The 22,267-nt window shown below is 47.1% G+C and overlaps 1 protein-coding gene and 2 long non-coding RNA genes across 16 annotated transcripts in view; 1 reads left to right on the top strand and 2 right to left on the bottom strand.

Moving 5' to 3' along the window:
- The window catches only part of LOC139039716 (cationic amino acid transporter 4-like), a 37,393-nt gene extending 20,586 nt beyond the window's left edge, over positions 1-16,807 (bottom strand). Inside the window, exons 1-2 of one of the 7 annotated variants that reach the window (XM_070516482.1) lie at positions 16,388-16,807; positions 5,762-6,600 (exon numbers count right to left, since the gene is read on the bottom strand). Coding sequence is in view for 2 of the 7 variants with exons in the window: in XM_070516479.1 (XP_070372580.1) it covers positions 735-805 (71 nt within the window). In the remaining 5 variants the exon portion in view is untranslated. Of the gene's footprint in view, positions 1-734; positions 1,678-5,761; positions 7,763-16,288 lie in introns of those variants that run through there. The other 6 variants (XM_070516480.1, XM_070516484.1, XM_070516483.1 and 3 more) reach the window with 6 other exon arrangements.
- Positions 1-22,267, bottom strand: part of LOC139045952 (uncharacterized) — a 305,429-nt gene that overhangs the window by 260,877 nt on the left and 22,285 nt on the right. The window lies entirely within an intron of this gene.
- LOC139045953 (uncharacterized) lies at positions 14,221-20,398 on the top strand. Of its 4 annotated transcripts, none has more exons than XR_011505486.1 (6): positions 14,221-15,758; positions 15,883-15,975; positions 16,304-16,458; positions 16,710-16,808; positions 17,001-17,144; positions 20,004-20,398. It is a non-coding gene; the product is annotated as an uncharacterized lncRNA (long non-coding RNA). The 4 variants fall into 4 exon arrangements; XR_011505484.1 differs by having other exon boundaries at positions 18,478-20,398; XR_011505485.1 differs by having other exon boundaries at positions 17,001-17,711.

The following is a 22,267-nucleotide window of genomic DNA, read 5'->3' as shown; positions in this document are numbered from 1 at the left end:
GACGAAAACGTTCTGAAATTAGATAGTGGTGATGGCTGCACAATTCTGTGGACATACTAGAACCCACTGAAATGTACATTTTCAGTTGGTGAGTATTATGGTATGTGAATAAAGTTGTTATCAAAACAAAAGATAAAGCACCAAACGGTTTCAAAGAAAGAGCTCCAGGGGCAGGAAGGGCTGGTGCCAGAGAGAGATGGAGCCTGGTCAACAGAGGAGCAGAGTAAGAAGTGGGGAGACCAGTGCTTCCCCCAAGCTGGCCCCTTGTGTGTTACCTGATTGAAGTTGTGGAATGTGAAACCAAAACAGAGTCACTTATGTCTAAGGGCTTTAAAACAGATCTGGTAAGCTATTGAGAAACGAGTCATGCACGTGCTCATCCAGCAGCACATGAACTTTGAGCTGAGAAACACTGCAAGAAACCTGCAGCTCACCACAGTGATGAACTTTAGCCCCCTCTGGCGAGCCTTAGCAATCAATTATTTTTAGCCAAGATTAGTTTTCTGCTGCCAATCCCAATTAACATTCTTTGTAATGCAAACCTCCCTTTTGTGCCTTTAAAAGCCCAACTTTTACTCCCTTGGTGGACACTATTTGTGTTTCTATTTGACTCTGTGCTCCCTGAATTGCAAATCTGTAATCTCCAAATAAATGCCTCTTTGCCTCTGCTTTTGGCTCTTCATTTTTAGGTTAACATACATGGTGTCAGAAAACAGAACCAGAAGTGGTCTCACCTTTGTGGCCTGCCCTCCCCTGGAACTGGATCTGGAACCTGCAGGAGCCACCTGAGGCTTGCCATTTCCATGGATCACTGACTCTTCTGATTGTGGGTCCTCTCAGGTTCTGACCTCCCTCCATTTGGTCAAGGTCAGTGCCTTTTTTGGGGGATGGTGGTTTCCACCCAGGAGATGACTGTCTCAGTCCAGCATGGGGGCCATTGCCAAGGTGAGTTTTTCTTTGGTCTATGAGCACTCTCACTGAACTGTGGAATTTCTCTATTTTCATTCCTGTCTGTGAGCTTTTCTTTCACATGGGACTTTCATTTTCTAAAGTTTACCAAGAAGTTTCTCCCTCAGGAGCTCTAGCTGGTTCTCTGTTTAATAACTAAGGTCCCTTCTCTTGTAAATTTCTCTCTCAATGGACCAAAATTGCTAAGAATGATTTAAAATCACTTTGGCCAATAGAGGGAACAATATAATGAGATAAGATCATTTAACAGCTGCACTGAAATACAAAGGCTTCAAAATTTTAAAAGGCTTCATTGAAAGTTTTGTTGCAAAAAGCTAATGAAAAATTAAAGCCATAAGAGGGACCAAAAAGGAAAGACCACACAACCATAAACAGAAGTCCACCAGGTTAGTGGCCTTACTGACACACTTATATCCACTCTCGTAGGAGGGTCCTGACGGGTTCCTCCAGAGTTGATGAGACTCTGAGGGTTTTCCTGGTAAACTGCTGTGTCATTCCCTTAAACAGCCCAGGGAAACTAAAATTAGAATTAACGGGGTTGTTTAATACTGCCAGAAATATTTACTGTTTGTCCTGGCTGAAAACTACGCAGATATTTAGAAGGATTTTTCTTAGTAGCTCCATGGTCAAAAATTGGCCAAATTAAAAGTTGATATTAAGAGCCTGATGGGAATTTTTGTAACAGGCTTCTTCCCTGAGTGTTAGCGCACAAAGTTCTTTCTGCAGGGTTTCTCTTCTACAAACCTTCTATAACCTCCTTTTTCACATTCAGAATTTGTCCCATGCCTTCTTTCTTCCCTTCTAGTACTTCAGGACAAATTTTCTTCCTTAACAAAATAAACAGAAATATTTCCATTTTTTGTAACTTCTTTACTGAAAAGATACATCTTACTTTCCTTGAATACAAAGATGTTTTCCTTATAATTTTCAGTAGCTTTAATTACATATATTGACATTTTTACCTTTACCCTTTTCATGAAAATTAAAAAGTAAACAATTATGAGCTGTCTTTTACAGGATTCTGTGGCTTGGCATGTTTATAAACATTTTTCATAATTTCTAGATGTATGTTACTTAATAATACAATTTTTAATAAAATATAAGACATGTTAAATAATAGGCCCAAATATCTTTTAGTTTCTCCATAATAAGAAGCCAAAATTAGGTAAACTTACACATGTTCAACAATAATGTTTCAATATTTTACCTTATTTGAAAATTACCCAGATAGTCAATGAGTTTGTCATTTAATTTCACCTATCAAAACTTCAAAGTTTCAAGTTATCAAAGAAATTTTGGAAGTTCTCTTAAATACACATGCCATAACAGATAACTATTGCTAAAAAGTTCACATAACACATTTATCTTTTTCACATTTATTTAGTTTACACATTCCCAATAATTATTTTGAATGCTTACAAAACTTCATGAGACATCAGGCAAAATTAACCATCATTTTAAGTTATTATTTTTGCTAATCAGTTTTGTAATAGTGATAACATCAGCTTCTTTGACTAATAAACATAAAATAAAGACTGTGTCTCTCCATATCATCCCATGCTGATAAACCTGTGGACATGTCCATTTTAATCAAACCAACAATCTTAAATAAGCTTGCCGTTACCAAAGATTAATTTTTATCATGTCAACTTGAAAGTCATTTGGATTTGTTGCTATTACAATGGGAAATAATTTATATAAGCCACTTACTTTAAGCCAATTGAATAGAGCTCTTTAGAAACTATAGCACCTGGGGGGGTAAGATGTCACACGTACACATATAGACACACACAGAGACTCCACAGCTATTGTTTTAAAATTACTGCCATGAATCAGGTACAGGAATACAAGACTCCCTGGTTAAGAATCCACATTTTGTTTTAAGCTTTTTACTAATATTTGTAAAGACACTCAAGATGCTAGATTTTTGCAAGGGTGCTCTTAAGGCAATTTTTCATCCCCGTTTTCTTCAGCCTTAGGAACTGGTGATGGGCTAGATATTTCTGGGAAAGTTTGCAAGCTCTCTGAGATAAGGGAAATGGGTGGACTCTTAACTGCCTCTAGAGCTCCATTTCCAGTCTTGTAAGAATTTTTTTAAGGACAATTGCTCTTAATTCCCAGAAATTGGATTGTAACTTAAATGAAATTAAGTTACATCACAAAGGCACAGAGAAACCATTCACGTTTTCTCTAAGATGGAGTTTCTGGGGCGTATTTGCCTTCTGTGTCTTCAGTGTCCCAGTATCTATGAGCATCTTGAGAGGAAGAGGGGAGGCTTTGGGATTGGCGAAGGACAAGTGAACTTTGAAGCACCTTCTAGAGCCACACCTCTGGCCCTGCAGGGATTTGCAAGACAAAGATGGTTGTTTCCAGTTCCCCAAAGAATTGGATTATAGTCTGAATGATAACAGAGGTTGGCCCACCCATTCAGCTAAGTTCTTCCAATGCTTCTTTATATCGGGGAGATCTTTACCCTAAGAGGTGAGTCAAGATTGTTATGTTCTGACATGGCACCGCTTGGCAAGCCATGCTGTGGTGGGCGTCCCACATATAAAACAGAGGATGATGGGCACGGATGTTAGCTCAGGGCCAGCCTTCCTCAGCAAAAAGAGGAGGATTGGCAGCAGTTAGCTCAGGGCTAATCTTCCTCAAAAAACAAAAAAAAAAGATTATGTTCTAAAATTTCAGGACAATGTATCACACCTTTAAAAAGGCTGCACAAAGTGTTTAATAAAGGGCATTTTTCCAAGTGCACAATTTAATTCTAGACCAATTCACCCTTGGGTGGGGGGAATGGAGTTTTCATTAGCATCTAGAAGAGCAGGAGAGGAAGGAGGGCCACCAAATTTGATTAAGCTCACAAAATTAGTCATTATGAGAGCTCTCTAAAGAATGCTTCCAATTCAGAAGTTTTTCCAATTTAAAGGTCCATCCTGTGACCATTGACAAGTAGGATCTTAATAGCGACTCAAACCAATAAGCATTTATGTCTTAACTATGGACACAAGAAGTGTCCCCAAAAGTGAGTGCAAAAGAAGCAGCCCTCACAAGATCCAGAAAGTTCACTTCCCAAAAGGTCCAAGAAAGCAAAGGCTTCCACTGTATAGGTGGTAGTGCACTAACAAGTAATGAAGTTTGAGATGACAAAGGCCCCTGAGGGACTGGAAACCCTCAGGAAAAACCCCCCTGAGGGTTGATACAGCAGAACAAAGAGAGTGCATATTGGAATCCCAGTGTATTCGACTGGCCCCCAAGATGCACACCAAAACCTGCATCCTCCAGATAGCAGAGACAAAAGAAGTCACAAAGCCAAGCTCTCAAGACCTAGAACAAGACAAACAACAAAACCTTCCTCTCATATGCACATTAACAGCGTTAGCTCAGCCTTAGGTCTCTTGGAGACAAACGAATGCCTTGGGGTGGGGGACTGTGTGCTGTTTTACAGAGTACCTCATTGAACAGAAATTGTGTTGAGGTTGGCAGGGGCCCTGGCATCATCTACCCTGTTCTGTGACCAATTTATCCTATCATGGGAGTCTTCTTGAGGTGGCAAGCACCCTATGGCCCTAATTGCTTGACTCATGCCTACCAATTTTGTGGCCTTTTTTGGCTTCCAAGAAGCCCCTTAGCAATAGCTTTCACCTTCTGTGCATACTTAACCTACAGCAAAGTTTACTGACGGCCTGCCCAGACACCAGGCTTGTGCAGATGCCTATAGCAGGCCCTACAGTTTTTTCCTTTTTATGACAAATGACACCAAAGACAGAGACAGGGAAAAATAGTGACCATCTCTGGGAGGAGAAGGATGAATAAATCAATGAGTACTCAAACCAAATTTCTCAGAGTTGCTGAATGAGCCATCATCTGACCATTTTCTCCAGATTTTAAAGAACACAATAGCCAGGCTGTGTTATAAAGGAATATCATTTTTCGTGTTTCATGGGCTCACAGCTAAAAGTTGCCCATTTTGGGAGAATGCAGCCTAAAGGGCTAGAGGTGGGGATCAAATCAGCATTTCCCATTTTTTCAGAATTTAGACACAGCTGGTCAAAAGCATATTTAAGCTACAGCGAGAACGAGATCATAAAAATGTTGGGTATCCCTGAAACCATGGCCCTCACAATGATGTCAAACCCAGGCTTCCTCCCAATGGCCAATGTAATTTCCTGATGATGATGGCAGTTTGGTAGCACCCCAGCCACAAATGAGAGTGCAAGGGGATTTTGCTCAACTGGATTTTGGGACCTCCACCCTGATGATGATTAAGCCAAACCCTCAGGACACTGAACAACTGGGTCAGATTCTACAGTTCTTTGTCAACATTTACGGCTTCTAGAAACTTTAGGTGCCAGAAGGTGGTGAGCTTGACTCTTTAAAGAAATTTCTCTATTACCTGGCTCTTAAAAAGGATCCCCAAAGTGGCCACTGCAATTTTAAATCATCCTGGTTATCTGGATAGTAGTTCAGACAAACAGTAGCACACAATACAATTCTACATATAACACAGACCAGAACACTAGCTAGTTGCCAGGAATATCTCAGAACCAGCGCCAGGAGCTACTCAAAATCAGATTGCCAGGGGCAGCTCACAGGCAGTGCCAGGTGTCGCCCAGATCCAGCAGCAACTTTAAGAGTGAACCTCTTATCCTGCCTCTACTTACCTTAAGGGGTTCAGGCTTAAGGTTCAGGTCTCAGCCCACTAGGATTCTCCAGAATGAAAGCCAAACTTTTATTTCCAGGAAATCAAACCAGAGATAAGGTAAGGGACAGTTGCTTTCTTAAAGTTACTCACCAGGAGCCCAGAGACGTCTTGATCCAGAAGCTGTTTTTTCTCTCAAAGGGGGGGAAAAAAACCACCTTGGTACTGGGTGCACCAAAGCGGGAAACAGGAATCCAATCAGTTGAGCCTCTAGACAAAATTGTCTAGGCGGCTGCTTAGGGTCGATGAAAAGAACACACATCCTGCTGGGGGTTCCAAAGTCTCAGGCAGGTGGTTACAGGACCTTGTCCCTTCATGGTCACCAACTGCTACTGCAGAAAATTGGGGTTCTCTTGCCTGATGAGCTTAATGAGTCACGCAACTATGGCATCAGACGTCAGAGGAGAAATCAGCTTTATTCTGAGAGATGGATCTGTAGGGAGGCAGGGGGCGTGTGCCCTCATACTTGTCTCCCTGATTCAGGACTTGGGGTGAAATTTAAGAGGTTAGGGAGGACAGGGGGGCACCCGGAAACACTGATGGCACAGGTTTTGATTGGTAGGCTTCAAGCATTTATGGTACGGCTTTAAACATTTATGACAAGTTTCTGTACTTTTATGATAGGGCTCTAAACATTTATGATAAGGTGGCGAAGGAATTCTAACACTGGATCTTCCTGAATGAGGGACCCCTCACTTCTGAGAAGAGTCCAACTTTCAAGGTCCAGTTGTGTCCTAGTCCTTTGGATTCGACTGGAAGGAGAATCTTTGGTTCTGAGGTCATTTCAGGTCAAGATTTCATCTTCTGCACATGCTCTGGTGATGTGACTTTGCACACTTTCTGAAAGGCAATCATTAGTCACTCAGTTGATAAGAGATGGGGTCAGGTGAACTGGTCCTGGAGGGTCCACGGTTACATAAGTTACAATAAATCTACGCATGCAGAGAGAAAGAAGCAAATTACGGATAATGTACAAAGTTACAACCCAGTTTCTGAGGCACTGAGAGCAACTGTCCTCATCTCACAAATCTCTGCAAAACTGAAAATGCAGCTCCACAGGCAGCTCAGGTTCCACCATCCCCATCACCGATCCTGACACCTCCCCATCTGACTCAAAGCCTGGACCCTCGCCAGGAGCATCCTTATTAGACCGTCCCCAATTCCTGAGACTGAGGGAAAAGTTTAAACCCCAATTACCCTGAAAGCCCTAGGGACAAACTTGCATTTTTCCTCTCTGTCCTTTGAAGTTGTAAATGTTTCCCTGTCTTTAGCATATAAACAGCCCAGGAGAGAACAGCCCACAGTCACCTGAGACTCAACCTGGCTCCTCAATCAGTAAAGCCTGAGGTTAGAGAAAAAAAGGGAAAAAGTTTCCTTTTAAATGCAGGCTGCTAGAGAGGATCTCTCGCCAAAGCTAATTCATCCCCTCCTCATCTAGAGCAAAGATAAATCTTAAAAGGATCCTCCACAAATATTAACAATAACAAACTTTTAAGCAGTGACCTTAGCCTGTTACAGCTGCTTGATATACAATTATTGGTAAACTACTGAGTTTTGTATTCTACCTGTTTCATAGCTAAAACTTTTTAAATAAAAGCTAGAAGATCTCTGTCTGTCGGTCTACATATATGTATGTACATTATATATAAGCGATGTTTTTCTACCTCTAAATGGTATTAACAAAATTGATTTCTAAACAGAGTTCTACTTAATAAACTTAAACCAGGAGCTTACATAAATTATTTCTAAATATAAATAGAAACTAACCCAAATGTTTTTCAAGTTAACATGCTGTAAAATAATCTTTGGTCAATAAAAGTTTGCTTAATTTTGTTGGTCTAATTAAAATAGGCACGTCTTCAGAGTTATCAGCACTGGATATAATGGAAACAGAGAACTTTTATTCTACATGGGGTATTAATCAAATCAGCTCATGTTTACGACAAGCATGTGATAAGCTCATGAAAGAGCAAAGAACAAATTGTGAATGTAAAAAAGAAAGTTTGTGGGAGAGCAACCCTGAGAAAAAAGTCTCATGCGTGGTCGAGCTGGCTAAGATTGGAATGAATTTAATTAAGTAAATGAGTTTAGTATCAAAAATAAGCTGGTGCAAAATTAGAACTTGGTTCTCTTTCTGTGTTTGCTATAAGGACAAAGTTTCTTGGGCTTTTAATCTCCTGATAAAACAATTATGAAAAGTTTTTCTTTACATTTGATTAATCTGGGAAAAGACAGGGATGTATGTTTTATCAAAATTATTTCCTGTGCTTTATGTTAAAAGCTGAGTCTTTTCTATTATAGAGACCTAAGTTTTTGCAGCTATGTAACATTCTGTATTTGTCTTTGAAATCTTTTTGTCACCTTGGTTAAATAATAATTAAACATGAGGTTTCCTAATGCTCTATGATCCTATTTAGGCAAGTATTTTAAGACCTTTGATATTTTTGACAAACTGAGCAAAATCAGATTCTAAATCAAGTCTTCTTTGGACTTTTAGGTAACATTGGGAGTTTTCAGAGGATCCCTGAAAAATCTCAAAAGATTCATTTTCTCTCCTTATAAAAAGAGAGACATTAAACTAATTAGGCTCATTTGAAATGTTAAATTACACAGGAAGCATTGTCAAATAAGAAATAACATTAAGCCATCTTTATGTTATATCTTTCAAGTACAGGTTATAAGAGGTCCAGAAATTACGTGAAATTCCTGGGAGTCTAATATGTCCTGCAATAAAATGTTGCTGTCTTCAAAGTTGAGGCTTGCATTAAATATCAGGAAAGCTCTTTAGCTGATTTTCACACAAAGCCAGCAACCACAGAATTTGTAAAGGTGGCATGTGTGGATGAAGTCCATTCAGACTCTGCAAAGAACAGTCCCTCATTGCCAGACTTTTGCCATCCTGAGGTCTTTATAACAGGGCAACAGTCTGCTCCTGAAGCAGAGAAATTAAGGTGGGTGAACAATGGCTGTAAATTCAACAAACAGTCAGGACTATGGAAAATCCACGACGGCCGCTGGGCTCTTCCCAGCTCCCTGGCAAATCTCATTTTTCAGTTTTTACATTTCTTCACCCACATTAGGAAAAACTGTTTCTGTCCCCAGAGGCCTCAGAACTCTTCCTTCGGGGTCCTTTGAGCACCTGCAGCTGGACTTCAGTCAGCTGCCACTTCCTATGGCTCATCAATATGTTCTTTAGTTATTGTCTGTGTTTCCTGGATGGGTTAAAGCCTTTCCCTTGCCACAAAGCTGATGCCCTCACAATGGCAGAGAAACTGCTAGAACACAAGCTTCCCACTTGGGATGTACCTTCCACAATCCCCAGTGATCGAGGCACCCACTTCACTGGGCAAATCACACAACCTTGATGAAAACCTTTCAAACTTCTTAGAATTATCACTGTTCTGATCATCCTCAATCATCAGGCAAAGTCAAGAAAAATACTGGAAGAACCGGATTCAAGCAGAAGAAATAGTAAATTACATCAGACTACATGAGCTGAGAAAGATGATCTAATGTTTTGTTTTTCCAGATTAAAAGAAATCTTTTCTCTTAACCTATCAATTATTTGGTAACACATACCTATGTAAACAAAGGCGAAACATTCACCTTTTCTCCCTATCTGATCCCTCCAGAATTGAGAAACTCTCAGTATTCTTATTTTCACTTGTATGAATAATCAGGACAAGTTTTTAATATAAACAAATTAGTTTTACCGTGATTATCTTTGACAAAAAAAATTTGAGAGTAATTATGGAGAGAAAAATTACATTTGCATCTTTGTAGACAATAGATTCTAGTCCTGTTGACCGTCTTTGAGGTTTGTTCCATGGCTGTGGACTACACTCCCCTGGCCTAAGGTATTAGGTATGAGACAGTCGCCAGCAGATCAGTGTCTGTTGGTCCACACCTTCTGCTGCTCCCCTGTCGTCTCATGTGAGTGTGACCAGCTCCTGTGAGTCTCTACTGTCTTATCCCCAGAACATTATCAACAAGTTAAAGATGCTTTCCTGGATTCCAATTTAAAAGATCCTGTTGGTCATAATCTAGAGCCTGGTACTAGGTATTCTGGAAGCATCATCAGAGGAAAACAGCCCTCAAGCCCTGTTGGAAAGTGCTCTTGACCAGTGACACCGCTGCAGAACTACAAGTCATTGCATTCTATGTGCCCCCTTTGGAGTAGACCTTTGTAATTACTATAGGGAACCATGGGCTTACGAATGTCTAGCCAGCTGGCATATGGCAGGACAATGCCTTTTAGGATATCGTAATATTCCATTTCAAGTTCTTGTTAAAGAAGAAACCCAACTGCAATCTCATAGGTCAAGGAGAGACTACCCGACCCTATTTTACAACCCAGCTACTGTCATCGATTACCACTGTGAAAGGCTTTGTCCTTTGGATTGACGTCATCCATAATGACCTGTTGAGAAAAAACTTATCCCTAACCTTAAACTGACAAATTCTACCATTCGAGCCTTCTCTCAACAACAGTCTGATTCTTTAGTGAGGGTTGTGTTAGACAACTGAATGACACTGAATATCTCCTTGCAGGACAGGGTGGCATCTGTGTCGTAGCCAACAGCTCCTGCCGAACGTGCATAAACTCTTCTGGTGAAGTTCAGTTAGAATTTGAAAAATCATAATAATATCACAGGATGTCTCCAGTCCAATGTCTTTTAATGACACCCTGTGATTCTCTATTGATGTTTTCATCTGGCTTCCTGGTGTAGGTGCTTGGATGAGACTAGGAAGTCAGATATTGCTTATGATGATTATTAGAAATGTGCTACGTGTACTTGTATTTAAGCTTCTTATGCTACTACTGCCTCAGATCTGCTCCACGTTATACTAATGATTATTGTCCTGATTTGCATGATCTTTGTCACCTTCAAGCTACGAATGACTTGCATTTCTTGATGCTGTGTCTGTCTCTACCTCCAGAATAATGATTGCTCAGCGACTTGAGATGATCAACCAGTCTTCAAACTCCAAAGGACTTGATAGTTTTCCAGATAGAGACCGTGCCTAAGACTCATTTCTTGATCACCTCCTTATTGTTCAGATGCTGCCAGAGCCTCTGACTACATTTATCCTACGGAAGATCGAGCATGTGGCCTCCCCCCGACAAGCCACATGACTTCCCAGGAAAGACCATTTCTAGCAATGAGAGAAACATCATTATATCAAACAGTTGATCCTAGATGCTTTCTGCTGAAGGATCTTGATCAGAAGGGGAAATGTGGACAGTGAGAACAAAATAGAGCAACATACGCCAAGGATTCTGAAATGGAGCTGGGAAACCATTAAGGAAATGGGGCTCATACAGGCACACCACATCTCTACCAGAGGGAATGTTAACTTTTGAGCTGTGCTTCTCTGTTGTCATCTTGACCTTCTTTCAAGAAATACGCTTACTCTCAAAGATAAGAACTTCCTGCCTTAGAGATGGTCTTAGCAACTGATCACATACAGCCAAGAAGTAACAGTTGTTGCCAGTGCCAATCACAAATTTTGCAAAACGACCTGTGTGATTTTTCTCATTTTGCCTTTATAAACCCTTACCTCCTCGTTTTCCTCGGAACACATTTTGGGTTTCTGCCTGAATCTGGGTCTCCTGAGTTGCAATTCTAATTGCCCAAATAAATATCTGCTATTTGAAGTGTAGTGAATTTTTCCTGAGTCGACATCTCATACTTCTGGAGGCCAGGAGTCCCAGATCCAGGTCTGGGAGGGTTGATTTCTGGTGAGGCCTCTCCTCCTGGCCCAGAGAGGGCTGCCTTCTTGCTGTGTTCACATGGGGGATGGGGAGAGAGCAAGCTTTCTGGTGCATCTTCTGATAAGGATATTAATCCTCTTGGGTCAGGACCCACCCTCATGACCTCATTTAACCTTAATTACTTCCTGTCTCCAAATAGAGTCACACTGGGGATTAAAGCTTCAACACTTGAATTTTCGGAGGACAAAATTCAGTTGTGGGAGACTGTAATTACCACTCGAAGATGTGTCTCTTTGGCATGAGGATTACTTTGGGCTGGTTACTTTTAAAAACTGCAGACATGAGAGAAACTCTGAAAAGCAGAATTTACTTACCCTTTGTTAAGGGATAGTTATATTTGTAAAGGACATCTCCATCTGTAAAGGTGTCTCCCTCTCTGTACCAGGAAGAAGGGGGGATGACCTTATCTCTAGAAACTCTTATCAATTTAGAAGGCAAGGACTTAAATCTGCATGATAACCTTACCCTTGTTTACTGTGCTTTTCTGGTAATCTCCCATAACTGACACCCCCCACCCCCAACATCCTCCTTTGTCTTTAGCTAAGGATGGTATTTAAGGTGAGAGCTTCTACACTTTTGGCGAGTTGCTCAGTCTGCCTGAGTTTCTCCCATGTATACATGTTATAAAGCTTTGTTTACTTTTCTCCTGTTATTCTGTCTCGAGTAAATTTAATTCATTTTCTGGCCAGAAGGACCCAGAGTGGGTAGAGGAAATGTCTTCCTCCCCTACACAGTCTACAGCACCCTCCTTCTTCAGGGCTCCCACCACACCATGTACATGACTGAACTGTAGCCTGTGTCATGTTGTGTTGTTAAGCACTATTTATTTTTCTGATTCTAAAATAACACATACTTAGAGTAGAAAGTGTGGAAAATGCAGAAAAATATGAAGAAAATAAAATATGTAAACACACAACATAGAGATAAATATTGTTCATGTGCCAGGGGATTTTTGGTCTTTTCTCTGTGTATATACATACATATACTTTTTTGACTCAATTTGGATCAAAAAATATGGGGGTTTTTGGTAACAGCTTTAGATATAATTCACACAGCATACAATTCACCCATGAGTGGATTCACCAAACGAGAGCGAGCAGAGGATGGCCCAGGTTAGTGCAGGGACCGTGGGGGCTGAGGAGGGTACAGGTGTCTGTGTCATCATGAAGGCCAGCTCCCTAGGACTACACCCCAGTTGACATGGGGACTCAGTGCACACTCAGGTGGTAACAAGGCACAGTGAGGTCCAGAACCTTCCATGTGGAAGATGAAGTGGCCGATGGAAGATGAGGAAGCCACACTCCACAGTCATTTAGGGGCAGACATTGGGGAGGACAGGCTGACAGCTGGCAGCAACTCTGTTCTGTGCTCTGCTCTGCAGGCAGCAGTCTTTCTGCAAAGCCCTGGAAGAGTGACCTTCACTGACCTGGCGAGGTCATCAAACTCTCTGCTCACCTGGACATCCTGAGGAGAGACCCAGGACCAGGCAGCACATTGTCACTTTCTGAGAACTTGACTTCTTTTACTCACACACACAGGGTGTTGAAAAAGCTCCTTAGAACAGCTTCTCTCCTATGGATGACAACGTCATTACTCCCCAAACTATTAAAAGAGAGAAGGGCAGGGGCTCCAGGGGGCTTCTGGGGGCTGGTTACATAGGTCCATGCTGTTTGTGAAAATTCACCAGACTCTGCCCTTAATCCACGTGCACTTTGCAGCATAAATGTTGTTCCTCAATAAAAAATGAAAACCAGAGAGGCTGGGGAAAGAGAACTAGCACTGAGTCTGTCTCTGCACACGCCCTTTCCGTAGGGTCTGTCATCTCATCCGGTCTCACAGTGACCCTGGCTGGAAGGTATTAGCCCCATTTCACATGGACACAAGGCTGAGTCCAGGGACGGGTTTTACATGAACTGTAGGAATTCAGAAGGATTTCCCTTAAAGCTGAGGATACAATCTGGGCTAGGCAGATTAGACTAATGATAACAGTGAAGGAACAGGAAATAAAACATTGTTTCTAGATGAGTGCTGATCTTTGATTCAGAATCCAAGATCCAATGTTGATGGATCAGATTTTGGTCCCAGGCCTCTCTGATTCCAAGCCCTATGGGATTTCCTTATATTAATCCTTCTGATAACAACCACACATCATATTGAATAAGCATGTATGGTGCAGGGCAATTTCATGTATCATTCCATTTGTTTTAGAATGATGGAGCCCAGTGCTGACCGGCCTTCTCAGAGCACAGGGAACATGGTCAAGGCAAGCTCCTCTCTGGCTGTAGAGCTATAGAGATGAGGCAGGGAGAAGGAAACAAGGACATTCAACACCAAGTTTATAACATTGTATAGGTTTCAGGTGTACAATAGTATAATTCGACATCTATGTACACTACAGCATGCTCACCATCAAAAGTGCATTTTTCATCCATCACTGTATAATTGATTCCCTTTACCCATTTTGTATTCTCCCCAATGGTTTCTTTAAACATGACAACAAAAGCTCAAGCAACGTAAGAAAAATATAGATAAACTGGACTTCATCAAAATTAAAAACTTGTATGCTTCAAAGGATCAAGAAAACCATCAAGAAAGTAAAATGAGAATAACCCACAGAATGACAGAAAACATTTATAAATCATATATCTGATATTGTATACAGACTATAAAGAACACTTACAATTCAACAATAAAAAGATAAATAGCCCAATTTTAAAATGGACAAAGGATCTGAACAGACATTTCTCCAAAGGTAGACAAATGTCCAGTGAGCACATGGAAAGACTCTTGACATCCTTAGTCATTAGGGAAATGCAAATCAAAACCACAGTGCGATGCACCCCCAGGATGCCTACAGTCAAAAGTCAGAGAAGAGCAAGTGTTGAAGATGATAGGGAGCGACTGGAACCCTCACACACTGTGGGTGGGAATGCAAGATGGAGCAGCTGATCTGGAAAACTATGGGACAGTTCCTAAATGCTAAATATGAAGTTACTGTATGACCCAGCCATTCTGCCCCCAGGTATATACCCCAGACATGAAAACAGGTGTCCATACAAAAACTTGTATGTGGATTTTCATAGCAGCATTACTCTCAATAGCCCCAAAGTAGGAGGAATCCAAATGTCCATCTACTCCTGATGGAGAAATAAAATGTGAAATATCCAGACAAGGAATATTATTTATCCATAAGAACGAATGAAGTGGTGATACAACATCAACAAATCTTTCACTATGCTAAGTGAAGGAAGCCAGTTACAAAGACCGCATATTGTCTGATTTCATGGATATGCAATGTCCAGAACAGGCAAATCCATAGAAACAGAGAGTAGACTAGTGGTGGCCAGGGTATGGGGGAGAGGGGAACGTGAAGTGACTGCTATTGGGGACAGAGTTTCTTTTGGGGGCAATGAAAACGCTCTGAAATTAGATAGAGGCGATGGCTGCACAATTCTGTGGCTATACTACAACCCACTGAAGTGTATATTTTCAGTTGGTGAGCATTATGTATGTGAATAAAGGTGCTATCAAAGTAAAAGATAAAGCACCAAGCTGTTCCCAAGAAAGAACTCCAGGGGCAGGAAGGGCTGGGTGCCAGAGAGCGATGGAGCCTGGTAAACAGAGGAGCAGAGTAAGAAGTGGGGAGACCAGTGCCTTCCCCAAGTTGGCCCCTTGTGTGTTACCTGATTGAGGTAGTGGAACGTCAAACAGTCACTCATGTCTAAGGGCTTTAAAACGGAGCTGGGAAGCCATGAAGGAAATGGCTCCTATACACATCCTTAGGGAGCAGCACATGACCTTCTGAAATGAGTAACCGGCAAGAACCTGCAGCCCCTCACAGTGATGGGCTTTTGCCCCCCTCTAGCTGGACTTAGCACTCAATTATTTTTAGCCAAGATTAGCTTTCTGCTCCCAAACCCAATTAACATTCTTAGTATGCAAACTTCCCTTTCGGTGTCTTTAAAAGCCTCTGACTTTTACTCCCTAGGGGGACACTATTGGGGTTTCTATCCGAATCTGTGCTCCCTGAATTGCAACTCTCTGATCCCGCAATAAACGCCTCTCTGCCTCTCATTTTCGTTCTTCACTTGTAGGTTAATCAGGCCAGTGGTGCGTGTCTGACTCCTGCCCAGCACTTGGGTTTCTGTTTTGACTCGAGCCACAATATCAGCAAAAGCTGCAAAGCGAATATGCTCCTGATCTTTTCGATTTGTTCTGTCTTCTAGGCTTAGCCTGAAAGCTGACTCTGTAAATGGGCCCTTTGCACAGCGCTGCCAGGACTTGGTTAAAGTCACTGAGGAGTTTCCAGCAAAGGTACAGCTCTGCTAGCGTCTCTGCGGCGTGTCTCATGCACTCCTTGAGAAACGTTTTACTGATCCCCACCTCTGAGCACTGGCCTACGGAGGCCTGACCTGCACCGTAACCATCACATTCACAGACACAGAGAAACCCGTGGACATGCAGGCCAGGATCGCGCCAGGCCTCCCCGCGGCCGCTCTGCTCTCGCTCGGGCTCACCGGCGTCCTGTGAGGTGAGCATGGGGGCCCCTCCTACAGATGGGGAAACTGAGGCTCGGAGAACTCAAGCCACACAGGGAGGAGGGCTCGGGGGCCACACCGCTGGCTGACCCGAGGCTCCACTTTAATCGGAGCTCCCTTCCTCCGGCCCGTTCACCGCGCGGTAACCGAGCACCGCCGGGGCAGGCGCGGGAGGCGGCGGGAAGGTGGCAGAAGGGCGCCGCCGGGCCGGCCCGGGGCTCGCGGAGGAACGGAGACGGCTCCAGCGGAGGTTTGGGGAGGCCGCTAGGACGCGGGGCGGTTCCGCGCACGGCTCCCGCCACTGACCTGTGGGGTCCACAGTGTGGCTCGGCTCTGCGACCAAGACCACCATTAGGCTACCGGCGCCAAAAATGTCACAATAAAGGCGTGCGACGCGTCACGTACCCCGGCCTGGCTGAAACTACGTCGCAACCTTTGCGGGCTGCCACCACAAAAGGCGCATGCGCAAAAGGAAGGTAGGCCGGCCGCGTTTGTGGACCCCCCCCACCCCCAATTGCGCGTGCGCGGTAAGGGCGGCTGCGTCCTTTACGCTTGAGCTGGCAGAGCCGTCCCGGCCCTAGTGGGTGGGGCTGCCTGGGAGGCCAGGCGGTGGCGCTCCCGGGAAGGCGACCGGCCCCCACGCCGGTAGACAGGGGAGTGAGAGCGCACGGTGGGCGGAGTCCGGGACAGGGGCCTGGGGCCCCAGGTACAGGAGGCGGCCTTGCAGAAACTCGCGCTGGGGCCGAAGACGACGCTGAGCGCCCAGGAGATGGACCCGGACAAGCCGTGCAGGCGGCGGACTGCGCCATCCACCCCGCCGTGTTCAGTGAGTGGGCGCGGGCGGGGCTGCGCGCTCGGTGACCCCCGACACCCCTGCTCTCCGCCCCCGCCCTTGTCGGAGCCCCTGAGGCCCAGGGCAGAATCGGGGTTTGAGGGTGGCAGCCACGCCCGCCCGCTGTTGCCGAGCCGCCCGGCCCGGGCAAGGAGGGCTCCCTGCGCACGGAGTCTGTCTCTGCAGGAGCCCGGTTGCCCTGCTGACGCTGCACGTGGCGCCCCTCGCCGTCCTCCAGATGCTCCGTCCTTGTGCCAAGCAGAGGCTGCTGAGCGAGCCCCAGGCCCCTGCGGCCGTGTCTGCCCCCATTGAGCCTGACTGAGACGAGAGGTCAGAGTTCGGTCTGGTGCTCCCTGGCCCTGTATCCCGGGCGGCGAGGGGGCAGCGCCGGGCACGGGGCGGCCTTGGCCCTCAGTGGCCAGGCCTGTCCGTCGGTCTTGTCCCAGGACCCGCTGGGCCATCCAAGGGCTCGCCCCTGGGGCTCCAGTCCCCAGCTTCGGCCTGGCTGCCTCCCTGGAGAGAGCACCTGCGGATCGGGTGGACGCAGAGCTGGTGCCCCAGGGAGGCCGAGTAGGCTGGGCCTCATCTGGGACATTTGCTACCCCAGCCTCTCCTCCCCTCTGCGCTCCTGCCTTCGTTCCACAAACCCGGGATCGAGACTGCTTTGGTGCCTGTGCTCATGGTTTGTCCGGCCTCAGGGAAGCGCTCAGGGAGCTGGGCAGGCAGAGGCCTTCCTGCCACCCCCTCGCCTGTACCCCACTCTCCTCAAGTCCTGCTCTGGAGTCTGGCCAGATGAGCTTCCCTCCTCGGGTTGTGGGATGGGAGTGAGCGTGGCAGCCCCTGGCTGTCCTGGACACTCAGGGTGCAGAGGCTGGAGTGGCAGAGCACCGGGCTCAGGTGTGAGGGGCCTCCACACTCTCGAGGGTCATAACTGAGGCATGAACAGGTGCTGGTGACAAGGTGTCACTGTGCAGCTCCAAATGCTTCCTCCCCATGTGTCCCTTCTGCTCCCAGGTGCTATCAGAAACCCTCTGACGTGCAGCCGAACCTCCTGGGCTGGCTCCTTGCCCAGAAGCATGGGGCTCTCTCAGACACCCGGAGAAGGGCTGACGTTTGGGTGGAGAGCAGCCTGGGCCCCTGTGGGCAGGAGTGCCAGGGTCCTGGGTCCCCAGATCCCCTGTCCTGTGCCGCCCGGGCACTCGAGTGCTGGCCTCCTCACTGACCCACGCTCTGTCAGCTCTCTCTGTGTCTCTGACCGCCAGGGCCTCTTTCTCTCTGCCAAGAACTGTAGCCCCCACAAGGCCCTCCTTTTCCTGGGCCTGCGGCCTCTGCGGCCTCTTCAGTCTCTGGTCCATGGCCCCGCTGCCCCGCACTCGCCTCTCTCTCCCAGACCCCCCGGGTCCCTCCGGTTCTCTTGCTGCCCATTCTCTCCTTTTACAGGTTGCGTTTATTGGTGTATCTCTGGGGGTTGGGGCTCTCTCTTGTTTCCATGGAAACTGCCGTGGTCCCCAGAAAGCCAGAGCAGCTTCGAGCGGCAAGGGCAGGACCCTGTGGGCCATCCCTGCCATCAGCTTAGAGACCGAGGACAGGATTTCAGGGCTCGCTTTATTAGAGACAACCTGCAGTCCTTCTGGAATGGGACCAACCTGCCCCACCCCCCCAGGGGCTAACTCAGCTGGGTGAGACTCGGCTCTGTAGAGGTGTCCCCACCCCAGAGAAGGACAGCAGACCAAGGGGCAGGGAAGGAGCAGCGTGGTGCACTGTGCAGAGCAAAGCCCTGGGTTTGAGAAACGCCTCAGCCTCTGAGATGCTGTCGGCCACCCGGGTGGGCAGCCTGAGGGCAAACTGTGACTCTTCTTTTCTGCCTGGTTTCTAAGCTGAAAGTACGTTCCAGGCTTTTCCAGGGGTGTGTGAGGGAGGGCTGAGATCCCACCTGTGCTCTGGCTTCACCCTCCTTCCCGCCCCTCCCCATGTCGCCCACCTGGAAGTTCCAGGTGCCACCTGGAGCTCAGGCCAGGGAGGAGTGGGGCAGGGCGAGGGGCAGGTCAGGGGAGGGGTGGGTAGACTAGCGGCTGAGCTGAGGAATGGAAGGGTGAGTTTCCAGAAGGAAGGAGAAACCGGGAACAGAGCCCTCCTCCCTCGAGGGGTGTTGGGGCTCATGCACTGAGGACTCTGGGTGCCAGGCCGGCTCTAGCACTGGGGGCACAGTGGGACTGCGAGGTGGACATGCTCTTGGTCCAGGGAGGGAGATGGCTAGACAAACCGACAGTAACAGACGGGAGGAGGCCAGTGCAGCTGGCCTTGCTAGAGCAGTAAGGGTTGAGCAGGCTGAGGGGCCCTGGGAGCCACCTGCAGTGTCCTTGCCCTGCAGCCCTGCAGGCAGGAGGTGGGGAGGGGCTGAGAGAGGAAGGGCAGGCGGGGAGGCAGGGCAGAGCATGGATCCAGTGGATCCAGGCCATTGGTGGGAGCGGGGCCTGAGCTGGGGGTGCAGGAAGAGGGAGAGAGCGGAGAGTCAGGAGGGGTGCCGTGGGAGTGGCGCTGGGAGCACTGGCATAGAGGGGTTGGGAGGTCAGAGGGGGCTCTGAGGGAGGTGGGGAGGAAGCCCTGAGCACGGGGACAGGAGTGGAGCACTGGGCTCCACAGGGTCATTTTTGGCTCAGGTGCTCAGGCCTTGGGTCCTACTGGGCTGGGCGGCCAGTGGCCAGGATACCAGGACACAGGGGCCCTGGGGAGATGCCTGATGGGGTAGAGGGCAGCCTGGGGAGGGCTTTGATGGGGAGGAGGAGGAGGGGAGTGGCAGATGAGGGGCCATGCCAGGAATGTGCTGTGGCCAGGAGGCCGAGGCCAGCAGACAAGACATATCTCTGAGGCCCCTGTCGCAGTGTCTGTGCACAGAGACCTTCCTACCACCTCATTAATGGCAGGATCTGGGGCGGAGAAAATAAAGAGTTGTCAGAGTGTTTTTCCAACTGTGGGGACCGTGGTGGCCCAGGAGGACGAGGGGGTTTGGGGCTCTGGGCACTCACTGGCCTTAGGTTTCCCACAGAATCGGGGTGTGCAGCTGATCCAGGCCGTGGGCTGGAGCCCACTGAGGGGCTTGACTCTGTCTGGGTTCCTGACCCCTGGCCATCAAGGTGGCCCATGGGGACTGTCACCGACCAGCTCACTCATTTCTGCATTTTCCCGCAGAAAAGGGGGAAGCAGAAGACCCCGGAAGCACCGAGGGGGAATGCTTGTCATGGGGGCACGTGGGTCGCTGAGGAAAGAAATTCAGTGGAGTGCTCCCTGTTGAAGTTCAGGAAACTACATTTTAAAAGATGTCCCTCCAGGACGTGGGGGATGAACGTGGTGCGCCGAAGCCGTGGGCCTCGCATGCAGCTTTACTGTGCTTTGCGGGAGCCACAGGCCCCAGCCTGGTGCGGTGACAGGCGCTAGGCGTGTGGGCACCCGCCACGTGCCCGGGTGCCGAGGGACAGGCGCAAAGAGGAAACGTCTCACCTCACACGTGATTCTTATACTGATTCCATGTTGAAGTGAGAATATGTTGGATATTTTGGGTTAATTAAAACAGATATTTAAATTAATTTCCTGTTTCTTGTTACTTTTTGTGTGGCTATAGAAAATTTAAAATCACATGTGTGGCTCACATCACATTTGTATTGGACAGTGCTGCTCCAGAACATTCGCACAGCACTTCCAGAACACTGCGTCAGGGCTGTGTGCATGTGTGGGGAGGGGTCACCGGGCACATCCAGGTGGGAGAACACCTTCCCAAGAAGCGCAGGCTCAGTCCAGGGTTAAAGTGCACGTGTGCGCGTCCATGGTGCACATCGGTCATTACATCTGTAACGTGTTCTGGAAGCGACGATTGAGCCCCTGCTGTGTGCCCGCCAGAGGGGCAGCGGGCCTGGCTGGTGGGTGCAGACCTTCCTTCTGGTGGGCTCTCCACCCACCGATGGACGCCCTGGCCGCCCACTCGCCCTGGCCTCCACCCTGCCGGGCAGCCTTGACAATCTTGGGTGGCCGCTGTGCTGCCATGCTGGCTGCAGTGCGCTCCCATGGCAGGCCTGTCGTGTGTCTGTGCTCTCCTCATTTCTCCCCCGTCTTCCCTGCCCCCTGTTCTTTTCCTCTCACAACATGCATTCAGTCTACACTCACGGCCAGTCACTAATATTTGCCTCCATGGCCTCACTGGCCCGTTTCCCCATGAGGGGCCGCTCCCATCACGAAGGACAAAGGCCGCTTTTGGGGACCAGCAGGAAGGGATGGGAGCAGCAGCTCCTCTGGGCTTTTTATAAACTGTGCTTGTCAAGTAGCTCTGCCAGGAGAGCTTGCAGGGGACGGTGAGTGGGGATCACAGGGGCCACACCAAACAGCAATGGCAGGGAGGGTCCCACTGGTTATGGCTGCCTTCTCAGCTTCAGGGCTCCCGAGTCACAGGTGGCTGAGAGGCTGGTGTGTTTTAGTTTTTCTTCATTAGAGGGTCACGGAACACTGAGTGGCCTCAAGGTAGCTTTAGGGGTGGGAGTAGCCCTGACCTTGAAGACAATAAGCCAAACCATTTAGAACATTCAGTGATCACTGTCTGTCTGTGATGCCTAAGAGAGCCCCTCCGTAAGTGGACCTGGGAGCTCGTCCCCCGCTCCCCACCCCAGCCCGCAGTCACCCTTGGCTCAGCCCCACCTCAAAGTTACACTGCTTTCTTATTGCCGGGGTTCATGAGCCTTGTCAGATTTAAAGATGAATGTTGTTTGTTAGGGTCCTCCAGTTGGTAACAAAGCTTTGTGAAAACCTGAGGGTCCGTTCACGGTGTTCTCTATCGCCTTCTGAAGATGTTAAGGCACAAAGATTTAGAAGTCGTTCCGTGTGCTGGTCCCGGTTATGCTACAGCTGAACCAACCAAGTGACTGAGACCAGTGACCTCCCCCTCCACGACCTCAGCTTCGGGTCTCAGAGAAAATACCCGTATTACTGGGTCTTTTATAAACAGACGTCAGCACCTTTTGCTTAAAGTCAAAGTTAGGACGCTTTTACTGAGACTGTGGACAGTGAGGACGAGGATGAGTTGTGTTGTCACCTACAGCTTCTAAGCTTCTGTGGGTCTTAAATGCTGTGGAGAATCCAAAAACCCTTTTCCCCCCTAAGATGTCCTGACCTTATACATTTGACTGACAGTTTTAGGGATTTTTGTGGACACTCCTCCTTTCACAGACCTCAGATTTTAAAATTCCAGTTCTAAGCTTTTATACTTTAGTCCACATGCCGCATCAATGAAGGAGCCTGAAAAATGCAAATTCCATTGAAAACCTAACTCATTTTTCCTAGAATTTAGTAAATCTTTGTGCTTTGAAACCTTGCATTGGGAACACTGACTATTTCGCCCCCCTGGGCCGACCCGCCCCACCTCCTCCCGCTGGTAACCACTGAACTGTTTTCTTAGTCCATATATGAGT

Source organism: Equus asinus, chromosome 8, assembly GCF_041296235.1.
Source record: "Equus asinus isolate D_3611 breed Donkey chromosome 8, EquAss-T2T_v2, whole genome shotgun sequence".
Classification (NCBI taxonomy): domain Eukaryota; kingdom Metazoa; phylum Chordata; class Mammalia; order Perissodactyla; family Equidae; genus Equus; species Equus asinus.
This window is presented reverse-complemented; position numbering and strand designations above follow the sequence as displayed.